This window comes from Oncorhynchus clarkii, chromosome 20, assembly GCF_045791955.1.
Source record: "Oncorhynchus clarkii lewisi isolate Uvic-CL-2024 chromosome 20, UVic_Ocla_1.0, whole genome shotgun sequence".
NCBI lineage: Eukaryota > Metazoa > Chordata > Actinopteri > Salmoniformes > Salmonidae > Oncorhynchus > Oncorhynchus clarkii.
The window spans coordinates 57,686,148-57,701,695 of NC_092166.1; the positions used below are offsets into that span (position 1 = coordinate 57,686,148).

The 15,548-nt window shown below is 44.0% G+C and overlaps 1 protein-coding gene across 3 annotated transcripts in view; it reads left to right on the top strand.

Annotated features, from left to right (window-relative positions):
* Positions 1 to 15,548, top strand: part of LOC139376581 (cGMP-dependent protein kinase 1-like) — a 140,063-nt gene that overhangs the window by 94,120 nt on the left and 30,395 nt on the right. For all 3 annotated transcript variants that reach the window (XM_071119333.1, XM_071119334.1, XM_071119335.1), the window contains 2 exons: positions 5,910 to 5,987; positions 6,308 to 6,402. In XM_071119333.1, the coding sequence (XP_070975434.1) occupies positions 5,910 to 5,987; positions 6,308 to 6,402 (173 nt within the window). The remainder of the gene's footprint in view (positions 1 to 5,909; positions 5,988 to 6,307; positions 6,403 to 15,548) is intronic.

The following is a 15,548-nucleotide window of genomic DNA, read 5'->3' on the forward strand; positions in this document are numbered from 1 at the left end:
GAAAGAATAGACAGGCATTGTACTAACATCAGGCTCAGAGATGGTATTTACCTTGATTTACACGAGGAAACTCAGTGGGGAAGGTTACAAATGAGAACATTCGGGAACCTCGGGCAAACCCACTTACAAACAACATCTGTGATGCGTGGCATTTCATTGAAGACTCAGATTTTTCTCATTACTTACTGTCACTCATCATTTCAGTCGGAAATCTGCAAAGATCTATCTATGTGAATCCAGAGGAGTGTTGTAGCGTGTGTCAGTGCGTGGAGGCAACTAATTCAAGTGGTAATGTTTTCCTCCAAAAGATGTGATGTGGAGGCTTCTTTGTGACATGGGGGCTGGATTATGGAACAAGCTCCTAGAGCCTTGCAGTGTAGGATAAGGAGAATACTACTGCAGGAGCAGAACAGCAAAGGCATGATAACTGGAGAATCTACTTTAGACCACAACTACAGGGGAGTCCCCTGGGTGTACAGTGTGGCCAGTGGCTAGTATAATCAGAAGACATTTTGTTTGTACAAAACGGCATCGTTTTTTTTCTTACATTGTCTTCACACTTAGTTTAAGTGACAGACGCAATAAGAGCCTTTGACAGCACCAGTTCATTCACAGTTAACCCTCCTATGGTGTTACTCTGAAACGGATGACAGGCTCCTCAAGCACACTGGGAAGAGAAACAAACTCATTACGTCACGAGCCATATCAGCTGTAACAGAACAGCAGAGTAGGTCTTGGATTCTCATTCCACATGCAAAGAAAAAGGAGACTGGGGCACCCAAGTAAGAAAGTAACTGATTCTTGTCAAACGAAAGTGATAAGATACGTAAAGTCAAGAAGTAATTGAGTGTTGTGGAGCAGAATGTTCTGCGTGTGCCAGGGCACCGTTTCATCCAGGCCTTTCCTCTCTTTTAATGACTTGCCAATTACATAATGAGAAATACCCACTACCTCCACTCCAAGACTACTGTTTGATGTTTAGCCACCATTCACAATGACAATAAAATCTTAAGGTTCTCCTGGTAAGTTATAACTTTTTAAAACTCAACACGTGAATTACTTCTCAACTCATCTTTGAAAGTGCGACTCAAAAGATGTCGGGATGTTTTAAGCAGTTTGCACTAGTCTTATATTTATGCTATGTAGTTTAGCTACTGTATGGGGACAAGTATCTATCTAAACGTCCCTTTTTCAGGACCCTGTCTTTCAAAGATAATTCGTAAAAATCCAAATACCTTCACAGATCTTCATTGTAAAGGGTTTAAACACGGTTTCCCATGCTTGTTCAATGAACCATAAACAATCAATGAACATGCGCCTGCCGTCGTCGTTAAGACACTAACAGCTTACAGACTGTAGGCAATTAAGGTCACAGTTATGAAAACTTAGGACACTAAAGAGGCCTTTCTACTGACTCACCAAAATTAAAAAATAAAAACACAAAGAAAGATGCCCAGGGTCCCTGCTTATCTGCGTGAATGTGCATTAGGCATGCTGCAAGGAGACATGAGGACTACAGATGTGGCCAGGATCGTCCTCGCAGTGGCAGACCATGTGTAACAACACCTGCACAGGATCGGTACATCCGAACATCACACCTGCGGGACAGGTACAGGATGGCAACAACAACATCCCAAGTTACACCAGGAACGCACAATCCATCCATCAGTGCTCAGACTGTCCGCAATAGGCTGAGAGAGGCTGGACTGAGGGCTTGTAGGCCTGTTGTAAGGAAGGTCCTCACCAGACATCACCGGCAACAACGTCGCCTACGGGCACAAACCCACCGGCGCTGGACCAGACAGGACTGGCAAAAAGTGCTCTTCACTGACGAGTCACGGTTTTGTCTCACCAGGGGTGATCGTCGTACTGCTCGTTCTGTGCATGATTTTCTGCGAGACAGGAATGTCAGTGTTCTGCTATGGCCAGCAAAGAGCCCGGATCTCAATCCCATTGAGCACGTCTGGGACCTGTTGGATCGGAGGGAGAGGGCTAGGGCCATTCCCCCCAGAAATGTCCGGGAACTTGCAGGTGCCTTGGTGGAAGGGGGTAACATCTCACAGCAAGAACTGCCAAATCTGATGCAGTCCATGAGGAGGAGATGCACTGCAGTACTTAATGCAGCTGGTGGCCACACCAGATACTGACTGTTACTTTTGATTTTGACCCCCCCTTTGTTCAGGGACACATTATTCCGTTTCTGTTAGTCACACGTCTGTGGAACTTGTTCAGTTTATGTCTCAGTTGTTGAGTCTTGTTATGTTCATACAAATATTTGCACATGTTAAGGTTGCTGAAAATAAACGCAGTTGACAGCGAGAGGACGTTTCTTTTTTTGCTGAGTTTACTACTCATTGGAATGCCCATTCCTTAGCAGAAACCGCTCTAGACACAGGGGGTTTATTTCAATTTGGGAGAAAGAAAAACAAAGTCTGGGTCAGCCCAAAAAGTAATGTTCCCTTTAAATTAGCTATTGATTTTTGTTCTTCTCCGTCTTCATGGATTTTTCCCATGCAGTTTCAATGAATTCTGTTGCCATTTTTTTCCAAGCCTAAAAATATACTAAAGCAGAGAAATAAACTGGAAAGCGTTGTTGAAAGACAGTTCCCCTTTGTCACTGCTAAAGACTGATCCTCTCAACCTACTCTAACTGGTAAATAAATACTGACTAGGATAAACACTCTTTACTCTAAAATATAAATTGGTGAGCTGTGTTTGTTTAACATGAATAAACATATAGTATACACAGTACCATGGTGCCTGGTATGTAGGAACATATAGTATACACAGTACCATGGTGCCTGGTATGAAGAAACATATAGTATACACAGTACCATGGTGCCTGGTATGAAGAAACATATAGTATACACAGTACCATGGTGCCTGGTATGAAGAAACATATAGTATACACAGTACCATGGTGCCTGGTATGAAGAAACATATAGTATACACAGTACCATGGTGCCTGGTATGAAGAAACATATAGTATACACAGTACCATGGTGCCTGGTATGAAGAAACATATAGTATACACAGTACCATGGTGCCTGGTATGAAGAAACATATAGTATACACAGTACCATGGTGCCTGGTATGAAGAAACATATAGTATACACAGTACCATGGTGCCTGGTATGAAGAAACATATAGTATACACAGTACCATGGTGCCTGGTATGAAGAAACATATAGTATACACAGTACCATGGTGCCTGGTATGTAGGAACATATAGTATACACAGTACCATGGTGCCTGGTATGAAGAAACATATAGTATTCACAGTACCATGGTGCCTGGTATGAAGAAACATATAGTATACACAGTACCATGGTGCCTGGTATGAAGAAACATATAGTATACACAGTACCATGGTGCCTGGTATGAAGAAACATATAGTATACACAGTACCATGGTGCCTGGTATGAAGAAACATATAGTATACACAGTACCATGGTTCCTGGTATGAAGAAGCATATAGTGTACACAGTACCATGGTGCCTGGTATGAAGAAATTGTACAGGATCAAGAATGTTAACAATGCAGATATGAATCATGGTGGTATCAAACCCCCCAGAATCATACGATGGATGTGTGTCCAAGCAGGCAGCAGTTGAATTGGGAGTAAGAGGTTTATTTTTAATTCCAGACATCTGGGCTTGGTCAGCTAGGGGAGTGGGCGGCCATTCCCCGTTCCCACACTGTTCTGTTCTGGCCCATTCAGAGCAGAGCATGTCAATAGTTCACTGTTTTCCATCTGATGTGTGAGGGTAATTAAGCAGCTACAGATGTAGAATCAACATTTGATCGCACTGTTGCAGGAGAACTTTCTTGCATTGCAGGAAATGTAAAACTTGTGGTGTATTTGAGGTTTAAGAAGGCTTGTGAAAGTCCATTAATCCACACAATAATTCGCATTTACTTTTGCTGCGGGATTATCTTCCTGCTTTAGCAAACTGGCTCAAATTAAGATGCTACACCTGTATCACCAATCAATGGGTGGCAGACGGGTCACATGCTAAACTAAAGAGGAATGAAAAAGGAACGTTACCAAAACCTGTCAATCATCATTGAATACAAAAGATTGGAAATAATGCAATCTATTTATTATTTACATAAATTATTTTATGCATAGTGATGATACATAAACTACAGGCCATGATTTCCCCTTGATAAGCCTGCCCATTATACCAAGGAATCTCATTTCCGATTTATGACCCTTCCCTTCACTCCATCTTTATTGAAATGGTTCTGCTGTCTATTTTAAATGAATATGGCGGCTTCGAGCTCCAGTTGATCTCTTTCTTCTTGATGCATGAAAAGTTATTGGTTATTACCAATCCATAAAAACCTGCTATTATCTACTCTTAACCTCAGACCTATTTATCTATCATGGCTAATGTACTTTTATTTGAACACAATCATCCCTACTGTGTTTCATTATACCTTCCACCAAAGTCCACTTAATCTAGTGCTACCTGTATAGGAGCTCAGTTGACTTCCTGCCACAACCGAACAGTGGGAAAAGAGCAGCTAAGCCATGTCTGGAGTCCTATAGCCTGGGGGACCTGACTCTGAGCTGTTGCTGTGTGCTTTTCTTCCTTTCTTCGATCACGCAGACGTTTCGCCTTTACAGCCTTCTTCAGTGTCTAGGTACAATTTATTTTCATTCAAAACAGCATTTGTAAAGAAATACAGTTGAGCAGCAGGTGCTTCTAATCAGGGTGGCCACTCATCGGCCAATCAGGGACGTGGCTTTTCTGATCTACCTGTATACAAATTAGTCACGAAGAGATACAGAAACATAGGGTAGGGGAGCGGTGCACGAAGGCCAACTCACAAATCAATCGGCGCAGGTGTTCGCTCATCTAAATACCTCACATCAATTCATGAGATAGCCCCCACAATGTACATCAGACAAAGCCCATTCATAAATATGTGGGGCCAACTCATAAACGTTATGCAACACCTGATATGGACAGTGTTCTTATAACAGTCTAAATGTGGCTTATAGGATGGAGGTGAAATCTATTCTCCATTCAAACCGTGTGGAGATACAGAATGTAATGTATATATCCACACTTCTCTTTTGAGTCATTTGTTGTCATAGTTACCTCCCCTAAGTGGTGGGTATACTTTTTCAATTAAGACGTAACGCAATTCATTCATAGAATGTTCTACTGTTCTATGAAGCGTCTCGCAGCTGGCGAGGTGAAATCTTGACGTCTAATAGCAGATTTGTGTTCTCCAAGATGTACTTTCAAGGTGCGAGATTAAAATAACCCAAATGAAATGTCCAGAAGGGAACTCTGAGGGTAGTCTCTGATTGGTCCTTTAGAACTGCTCAGTGATACACAATAGTACCCGTCAGGGGGAGAATGAATGACAACATAAATTATATGTTAACAGAACATGAAATGAAAAGGCTCCTAGTTGATTTTACTTATCACCCAGCAGTAGATGTTAAAATGTCTCTCCTTCTTCATCTGAACACATCTGAGCATAGGGAAGGAAGGAGGGGGGTAATGATTGGAAACATGTCACTGCTTGAAAGGGAAACACTTCACATAGGAGCCCTGCTGCCAAGGTCTGATGTGAAGCAGCAGCAGCCCTATATCTCTGTTTCAGTCCCAGTCTGATAAATGCAGGCTGTTTCATTCAGAATAAAGAGAATGTATCATTTTTAACATCACAAACTGATATTGATGTCATTCTTGTCTTCTTTGGTCTCGTTTGTCAGCACATGGTCTGTGTACACAGTGATTTGATTTTCCTAACTGCTATTCTGCATTGGGGCAACTGGTGGTGATTCAACATGGTAGTTGCGTGCCTGACAGAGGCCTGTCCTCAGCCAGACCTCTTCGTCCAGTTCAGGGCAGTGCTGAGTGTCACTTCTCTTCCTCTCCTTACAGACGCACTACGGGGACGGGGAGTACATCGTCAGACAAGGAGCCAGAGGGGACACCTTCTTCATCATCAGCAAGGGGAAGGTGAGGGAGGACACTCTCAACATCATGTAGACCAACCATTCAATTTTATGAAGAGAGGTGCATGTATTAATGGCAGAGGTGCATGGCGTCAGTGGGGCTAGCCAAGGAATGTCTGCTATGGTGATTACAGTAGAGGTTAGTTCAATGTCATTAAGAGGTGATCTTATCCTCCTGGAGGTATATGCTCAATTTGTGATGGAACTCCCTGCCGTTAAATCGGAATTGTTGCTATTTTAAGCTGTCTTTCCCCTTCCGTGTGGGTTTCGGAATGAGGCCCCTCTATTAAAGCATTGAATGACTGCTGATCTCTTTTCTGACAGGTTAATGTCACCAGGGAGGATTTGCCCAATGACATGCCTGTGTACCTGCGAGCCCTGGGCAAAGGAGACTGGTTTGGGGAGAAAGCCCTGCAGGGGTATGTTGATTTATTTCTGAAAAGGCCATAAAGATTTTTCAATACTGAGTGAAACCTACTTCTTTCCAATCTCCTCCAGATATAGTATGTAAGTGATTGGAATATGTAATACCGGTATACAACACCCCACTCTGCACATTCAGTCCAAGATCACTTCATCGGCACCAAGTGGAAGGTAGAGAGTAAAAGAGAGATTTTGAGAAAGAGGGTTCGGATAAGAGTGAAGAGGTGATCAGGCCACCACACTGTGTGTCTATCATAGTGAAGAGCCCCACCGTGTCCGAACAGTCAGCAGCCTCTCTCAGATCACACTTAAGGGAAAGTCACCCCAAAGTTCAGCTTTTCACATATTACAATTCCCCTGTTAGAGGCCATGGAGGGAGGCAATATCGCTGATTGTGGAAGAGAGGTATGGAAAAAGTCAGATCAGTTGATCAAGTGGTGTGTATTATCAAGTACTGCATCACATTTGATGTAAAGCTATGCAAGTATCATCAAATCAAGGTCAAATGTATTTATATAGCCCTTCGTACATCAGCTGATATCTCAAAGTGCTGTACAGAAACCCAGCCTAAAACCCCAAACAGCAAGCAATGAAGGTGTTGAAGCACGTTGGCTAGGAAAAACTTCCTAGAAAGGCCAAAACCTAGGAAGAAACCTAGAGAGGAACCAGGCTATGAGTGGTGGCCAGTCCTCTTCTGGCAGAACATGGCCCAGATGTTCAAATGTTCATAAATGACAAGCATTGTCAAATAATAGGTCTGGGACAGGTAGCACGTCCGGTGAACAGGTCAGGATTCCATAGTCGCAGGCAGAACAGTTGAAACTGGAGCAGCAGCACGGCCAGGTGGACTGGGGACAGCAAGGAGTCATCATGCCAGGTAGTCCTGAGGCATGGTCCTGGGGCTCAGGTCCTCCGAGAGAGAGAAAGAAAGAGAGAAAGAGAAAATTAGAGAGAGCATACTTAAATTCACACAGGACACCGGATAAGACGGAGAAGTACTCCAGATATAACAAACTGACCCTAGCCCCCCGACACATAAACTACTGCAGCATAAATACTGGAGGCTGAGACAGGAGGGGTCAGGAGACAATGTGGCCCCATCCGATGATACCCCCGGACAGGGCCAAACAGGAAGGATATAACCCCACCCACTTTGCCAAAGCACAGCCCCCACACCACTAGAGGGATATCTTCAACCACCAACTTACCATCCTGAGACAAGGCCGAGTATAGCCCACAAAGATCTCCACCACGGCACAACCCAAGGGGGGCGCCAACCCAGACAGGAAGATCACATCAGTGACTCAATCCACTCAAGTGACGCACCCCTCCTAGGGACGACATGAAGAGCACCAGTAAGCCAGTGACTCAGCCCCTGTAATAGGGTTAGAGGCAGAGAATCCCAGTGGGAAAGAGGGGAACTGACCAGGCAGAGACAGCAAGGGCCGTTTGTTGCTCTTGAGCCTTTCCGTTCACCTTCACACTCCTGGGCCAGACTACACTCAATCAAATGACCCACTGAAGAGATGAGTCTTCAGTAAAGACTTAAAGGTTGAGACCGAGTTTGCGTCTCTCACATGGATAGGCAGACCATTCCATAAAAATGGAGCTCCATATGAGAAAGCCCTGCCTCCAGCTGTTTGCTTAGAAATTCTAGGGACAATTAGGAGGCCTGTGTCTTGTGACCGTGTAGGTCACAAGACACAGGTACGTGTAGGTACGTGTAGGTACGTGTAGGTATGTACGGCAGGACCAAATCAGAGAGATAGGTAGGAGCAAGCCCATGTAATGCTTTGTAGGTTAGCAGTAAAACCTTGAAATCAGCCCTTGCCTTGACAGGAAGCAAGTGTAGGGAGGCTAGCACTGGAGTAATATGATCTAGTCAGGATTCTAGCAGCCGTATTTAGCACTAACTGAAGTTTATTTAGTGCTTTATCCAGGTAGCCGGAAAGTAGAGCATTGCAGTAGTCTAACCTAGAAGTAACAAAAGCATGGCTTAATTTTTCTGCATCATTTTTGGACAGAAAGTTTCTGATTTTTGCAATGTTACGTATATGGTAAAAAGCTGTCCTTGAAACAGTCTTGATATGTTCGTCAAAAGAGAGATCAGGGTCCAGAGTAACACTGATGTCCTTCACAGTTTTATTTGAGACGACTGTACAACCATTAAGATTAATTTTCAGATTCAAAACAGAAGATCTCTTTGTTTCTTGGGATCTAGAACAAGCATCTCTGTTTTGTCCGAGTTTAAAAGTAGAAAGTTTGCAGCCATCCACTTCCTTATGTCTGAAACACAGGCTTCTAGCGAGGGCAATTTTGGGGCTTCACCATGTTTCATTGAAATGTACAGCTGTGTGTCATCCGCATAGCAGTGAAAGTTAACATTATGTTTTCGAATGACATCCCCAAGAGGTAAAATATATATTGAAAACAATAGTGGTCCTAAAACGGACCCTCGAGGAACACCGAAATTTACAGTTGATTTGTCAAAGGACAAACCATTCACAGAGACAAACTGATATCTTTCCGACAGATAAGATCTAAACCAGGCCAGAACTTGTCCATGTAGACCAATTTGGGTTTCCAATCTCTCCAAAAGAATGTGGTGATTGATGGTATCAAAAGCAGCACTAAGGTCTAGGAGCACGAGGACAGATGCAGAGCCTCGGTCTGATGCCATTTACCACCTTCACAAGTGCAGTCTCAGTGCTTTGATGGGGTCTAAATCCAGACTGAAGCCATTTCGTATACATTGTTTATCTTCAGGACGGCAGTGAGTTGCTGCGCAATAGCCTTTTCTAAAAATTGAGAGGAATGGAAGATTCAATATAGGCCGATAGTTTTTTATATTTTCTGGGTCAAGGTTTGGCTTTTTCAAGAGAGGCTTTATTACTGCCACTTTTAATGAGTTTTGCACACATCCGGTGGATAGAGATTTGTTTATTATGTTCAACATAGGAGGGCCAAGCACAGGAAACAGCTCTTTCAGTAGTTTAGTTGGAATACGGTCCAGTATGCAGCTTGAATGTTTAGAGGCCATGATTATTTTCATCATTGTGTCAATAAAACACTTGAGTGTCTCTCTTGATCCTAGGTCCTGGCAGAGTTGTGCAGACTCAGGACAACTGGGCTTTGAAGGAATTCACAGATTTAAAGAGGAATCCGTAATTTGCTTTCTAATAATCATGATCTTTTCCTCAAAGAAGTTCATGAATTTATCACTGCTGAAGTGAAAGCCATCCTCTCTTGGGGAATGCTGGTTTTCAGTTAGCTTTGCGACAGTATCAAAAATAAATTTCAGATTGTTCTTATTTTCCTCAATTAAGTTGGAAAAATAGGATGATCGAGCAGCAGTAAGGGCTCTTTGATACTGCACGGTACTGTCTTTCCAAGCTAGTCGGAAGACTTCCAGTTTGGTGTGGCGCCATTTCCGTTCCAATTTTCTGGAAGCATGCTTCAGAGCTCGGGTATTTTCTGTATACCAGGGAGCTAGTTCCTTATGAGTAATGTTTTTAGTTTTTAGGGGTGCAACTGCATCTAGGGTATTGCGCAAGGTTAAATTGAGTTCATCAGTTAGGTGGTTAACCTATTTTTGTCCTCTGACGTCCTTGGGTAGGCAGAGGGAGTCTGGAAGGGCATCAAGGAATCTTTGTGTTGTCTGTGAATTTATAGCACGACTTTTGATGCTCCTTGGTTGGGGTCTGAGCAGATTATTTGTTGCAATTGCAAACGTAATAAAATTGTGGTCCGATAGTCCAGGATTATGAGGAAAAACATTAATATCCACAACATTTATTCCATGGGACAAAACTAGGTCCAGAGTGTGACAGTGACAGTGAGTAGGTCCAGAGACATGTTGGACAAAACCCACTGAGTCGATGATGGCTCCGAAAGCCTTTTGGAGTGGGTCTGTGGACTTTTCCATGTGAATATTATAGTCACCAAAAATGTGAATATTATCTGCTATGACTACAAGGTCTGATAGGAATTCAGGGAACTCAATGAGGAATGCTGTATATGGTCCAGGAGGCCTGTAAACAGTAGCTATAAAAAGTGATTGAGTAGGCTGCATAGATTTCATAACTAGAAGCTCAAAAGACGAAAACGTCATTTTTTTTTTTGTAAATTGAAATTTGCTATAGTAAATGTTAGCAACACCTCCGCCTTTGCGGAATGCACGTGGGATATGGTCACTAGTGTAACCAGGAGGTGAGGCCTCATTTAACACTGTAAATTCATCAGGCTTAAGCCATGTTTCAGTCAGGCCAATCACATCAAGATTATGATCAGTGATCAGGGATCCAACATTAGGTAGCCCTATTTTGAGATGTGAGGTATCACGATCTCTTTCAATAATGACCGGAATGGAGGAGGTCTTTATCCTAGTGAGAATGCTAAGGCAAACACCGCCATGTTTAGTTTTGCCCAACCCAGGTCGAGGCACAGATACGGTCTCAATGGGGATAGCTGAACTGACTACACTGACTGTGCTAGTGGCAGACTCCACTAAGCTGGCAGGCTGGCTAACAGCCTGCTGCCTGGCCTGCACCCTATTTCATTGTGGAGCTAGAGGAATTAGAGCCCTGTCTATGTTGGTAGATACGATGAGAGCACCCCTCCGTCACTCCTCTGCAGGCCAGGCTTGGTCCTGTTTGTGGGTGAATCCCAGAAAGAGGGCCAATTATCTACAAATTCTATCTTTTGGGAGGGGCAGAAAACAGTTTTCAACCAGCGATTGAGTTGTGAGACTGCTGTAGAGCTCATCACTCCCCCTAACTGGGAGTGCCTACTTTATGTGAGATACAGTACAGATGAAAGACAAAAGGAAAAATGCTTCCTCAAATTGTGTTTATACTCTTTGTTTGTAATGGTTTCATCTCACTGTGTTAACCTAACAAAAGCTTTTCCCTTAGCATGACAGCTACTTGTTGTTCAGCCATTCGACTCTGTACTTTTATAGCTGTGGAACAATGCTATTTAGGTCATTGGTCCTAAGGTGTAGAAAGCAGCAGCTATCACACTGATTAGAACAGTCTATCAATGAAGACCTGGGGCTCCTTCTTTCACTCAGTCAGTCAGTCATTGAGTCAGTGTGGTGTGAGGACAGTTATCCAAGATGGCGTAGCAGTCGGACGTCTGTTTTGTCTTCTCCCTTGTAAATATAATTTTCTTCTGTTTTTTTCTTGTGTATATTTTAATCTCACTTTCCATGTACGGACTGAATATACTCTACTGCAACCCGCCTCACCCAATGTGGTACGGATCTGCTATTTTTATACTTTAGAACCGGAACCCCCATCAGCAGCTAGCCAGCTAACTGGCGCGATATCCTTTTTCTCTACCATATCTCCGGATTCCTACCGCAAGTCCTGAACCTTTACACCGGATCATCACATCTAGCTAGCTGCTATCTGAGTGGCTACTCCTGGCTAACATCTCTGTCCCGAAGCACCAGTTAGCCTTGAGCTAGCCTCGAGTAAGGCCCATCTCCCGGCTAGCCAAAGAGGTCCACCAACTTTTTCCATTTGACCTGGACCCTTTACTTCCGACACAGAGCCCCCCCGATCCATCACGACTGGTCTGCCAAGGTAACCGTCTGAGGTGGTTTCAACAGGCTCTTCCGTTGCGACATCGCTGAAGGCCCTTCTGCTAGCCTCGGCCCGCTAGCTGTCTGAATTGCCGTGTCTCCAGCTCGCCTAGCGTAGTAGCGACTACTGAATCGACTCACCTATTGCTACTCATTGGACCTTATGATCACTCGGCTACACATGCCTCTCCCTAATGTCAATATGCCTTGTCTATTGCTGTTTTGGTCAGTGATTATTGTCTTATTTCACTGTAGAGCCCCCAGCCCTGCCCAATATGCCTTAGATAGCCCTTTTGTTCCACTGGTGCCTCTAGAGACAAAACCTCTCTCATCGTCACTCAATGCCTAGGTTTACCTCCACTGTACTCACATCCTACCATACCCTTGTCTGTACATTATGCCTTGAATCTATTCTTCCACGCCCAGAAATATGAAATCGTTTACTCTCTGTTCCGAACGCACTAGACGGCCAGTTCTTATAGCCTTTAGCCATACCCTTATCCTACTCCTCCTCTGTTCCTCTGGTGATGTAGAGGTTAACCCTGGCCCTGCAGCCCCCAGCACCACTCCCATTCCCCAGGCGCTCTCATTAGTTGACTTCTGTAACTGTAAGCCTTGGTTTCATGCATGTTAACATCAGAAGCCTGCTCCCTAAGTTTGTTTTATTCACTGCTTTAGCACACTCCGCCAACCCTGATGTCCTAGCTGTGTCTGTATCCTGGCTTAGGAAGACCACCAAAAATCCTGAAATTTCCATCACCAACTACAACATTTTCCGACAAGATAGAACTGCCAAAAGGGGTGGAGTTAGCCTGCAGAGTTCTGTCATACTATCCAAGTCTGTGCCCAAACAATTTGAGCTCCTACTAATCCACCATTCCAGAAACAAGTCTCTCACTGTTGCCACTTGTTATAGACCCTAATCAGACCCCAGCTGTGCCCTGGACACCATATGTGAATTGATTGCCCCCCATCTATCTTCAGAGTTTGTACTGTTAGGTGACCTCAACTGGGATATTCTTAACAGCCCGGCCATCCTACAATCTAAGATAGATGCCCTCAATCTCACACAAATTATCAATTAACCTACCAGGTACAACCCTAAATCCGTAACCATGGGCACCCTCTTAGATATCATCCTGACCAACTTGCCCTCTAAATGCACCTCTGCTGTCTTCAACCAGGATTTCAGCAATCACTGCCTCATTGCCTCCGTCCGTAAGGGGTCCGCGGTCAAACGACCACCCCTCATCACTGTCAAACACTCCCTAAAACACTTCAGCGAGCAGGCCTTTCTAATCGACCTGGACCAGGTGTCCTGGAAGGATATTGATATCATCCTGTCAGTAGAGGATGCCTGGTTGTTCTTTAAAAGTGCTTTCCTCACCATCTTAAATAAGCATGCCACATAAAAAAATGTAGAACTAAGAACAGATATAGCCCTTGGTTCACCCCAGACTTGACTGCCCTTGCCCAGGACAAAAACATCCTGTGGTGTTCTGCATTAGCATTGAATAGCCCCCGCAATATGCATTCTGTAGCACTAATTCCAACATGTTTTGGGTCACTGTAAGTCCATGGAGTAAGAGCACCTCCTCCCAGCTGCCCACTGCACTGACAATAGTTAACACTGTCACCACCAATAAATCTATGATAATCGATCATTTCAATAAGCAGTTTTCTACCCCTGGCCATGCTTTGAACAGGCTACCCTTACCCTGGCCAACAGCCCTGCACCCCCTGCAGCAACTTGCCCAAGCCCTACAAATCAGCTGGGCAAGACAATCTGGACCATGTCTTTCTAAAATGATCCGGCAAAATTGTTGCAACCCCTATTACTAGGCTGTTCAACCTCTCTTTCATATCGTCTGAGATCCCCAAAGATTGGAAAGCTACCGCAGTCATCCCACTCTTCAAAGTGGGAGACACTCTACACCCAAACTGTTATCGACCTATATCCATCCTGCCCTGCCTTTCTAAAATCTTCGAAAGCTAAGGTAACAAACAGATCATCGACCATTTAGAATCCCACCGTATCTTCTCCACTATGCAGTCTGGTTTCGGAGCTGGTCATAGGTGCACCTGAGCCACGCTCAAGGTCCTAAACGATATCATAACCGCACCGATAAAAGACAGTACTGTGCAGCCGTCTTCATCGACCTGGCCAAGGCTTTCGACTCTGTCAATCACCGCATTCTTATCGGCAGACTCAATGGCCTTCTTAAATGACTGCCTTTCCTGGTTCACCAACTACTTCTCAGATAGAGTTCAGTGTGTCAAATCGGAGGGCCTGTTGTCCGGACCTCTGACAGTCTCTATGGGGGTGCCACAGGGTTCAATTCTCGGGCCGACTCTTTTCTCTGTATATATCAATGATTTCGCTCTTGCTGCTGGTGGTTCTCTGATCCACCTCTACGCAGATGACACCATTCTGTACATATCTTGCCATTCTTTGGACACTGTGTTAACTGACCAAACGAGTTTCAATGCCATTCAACACTCCTTCCCTGGCCTCAAACTGCTTATAAATGCAAGTAAAACTAAATGCATGCTCTTCAACCAATTGCTGCCCCGCATTCCCTCGCCTGATGAGCATCACTACTCTGGTTTTGACTTAGAATATGTGGACAACTACAAACACCTAGGTGTCTGGTTAGACTGTAAACTCTCCTTCCAGACTCACATTAAGCATCTCCAATCCAAAATTACATCTAGAATCTGCTTCCTATTTTGCAACAAAGCTTCCTTCACTCATGCTGCCAAACATACCAACGTAAAACGGAATATCCTACCGATCCTTGACTTCGGCGATGTCATTTACAAAATAGCCTCCAACACTCTATTCAGCAAACTGGATGTAGTCTATCACAGTGCCATCCGGTTTGTCACCAAAGCCCATATACTACACACCACTGCGACCTGTATGACCTTGTTGGCTGGCCCTTGCTACATATTCGTCGCCAAACCCACTGGCACTATCTCAGCTCACTGGTCACCATAGCAGCACCCACCCGAAGTACGCGCTCCAGCAGGTACCATATATTTCACTGGTCATCCCCAAAGCCAATGCTTACTTTGATGACTTTCCTTCCAGTTCTCTGCTGCCAATGACTCGAATGAATTGCAAAAATCACTGACGCTGGAGACTTATATCTCCCTCTCTAACTTTAAGCATCACCTGTCAGAGCAGTTTACCGATCACTGTACCTGTACACAGCCAATCTGTAAATAGCACACCCAACTACCTCATCCCCATATTGTGATTTATCTTCTTGCTCTTTTGCACCCCAGTATCTCTATTTGCACATTATCATCTGCACAACTGTCACTCCAGTGTTAATGCTAATTTGTAATTATTTCGCCTCTATGGCCTATTTATTGCCTTACCTCCCTAATCTTCTACATTAGTACACACTGTACATAGATTTTTCTATTGTGTTATTGACTGTACGTTTGTTTATGAGTAACTCTGTGTTGTTGTTTTTGTTGCACTACTTTGCTTTATCTTTGCCAGGTCACAGTTGTAAATTAAAATGTGTTCTCAACTGGCCTATC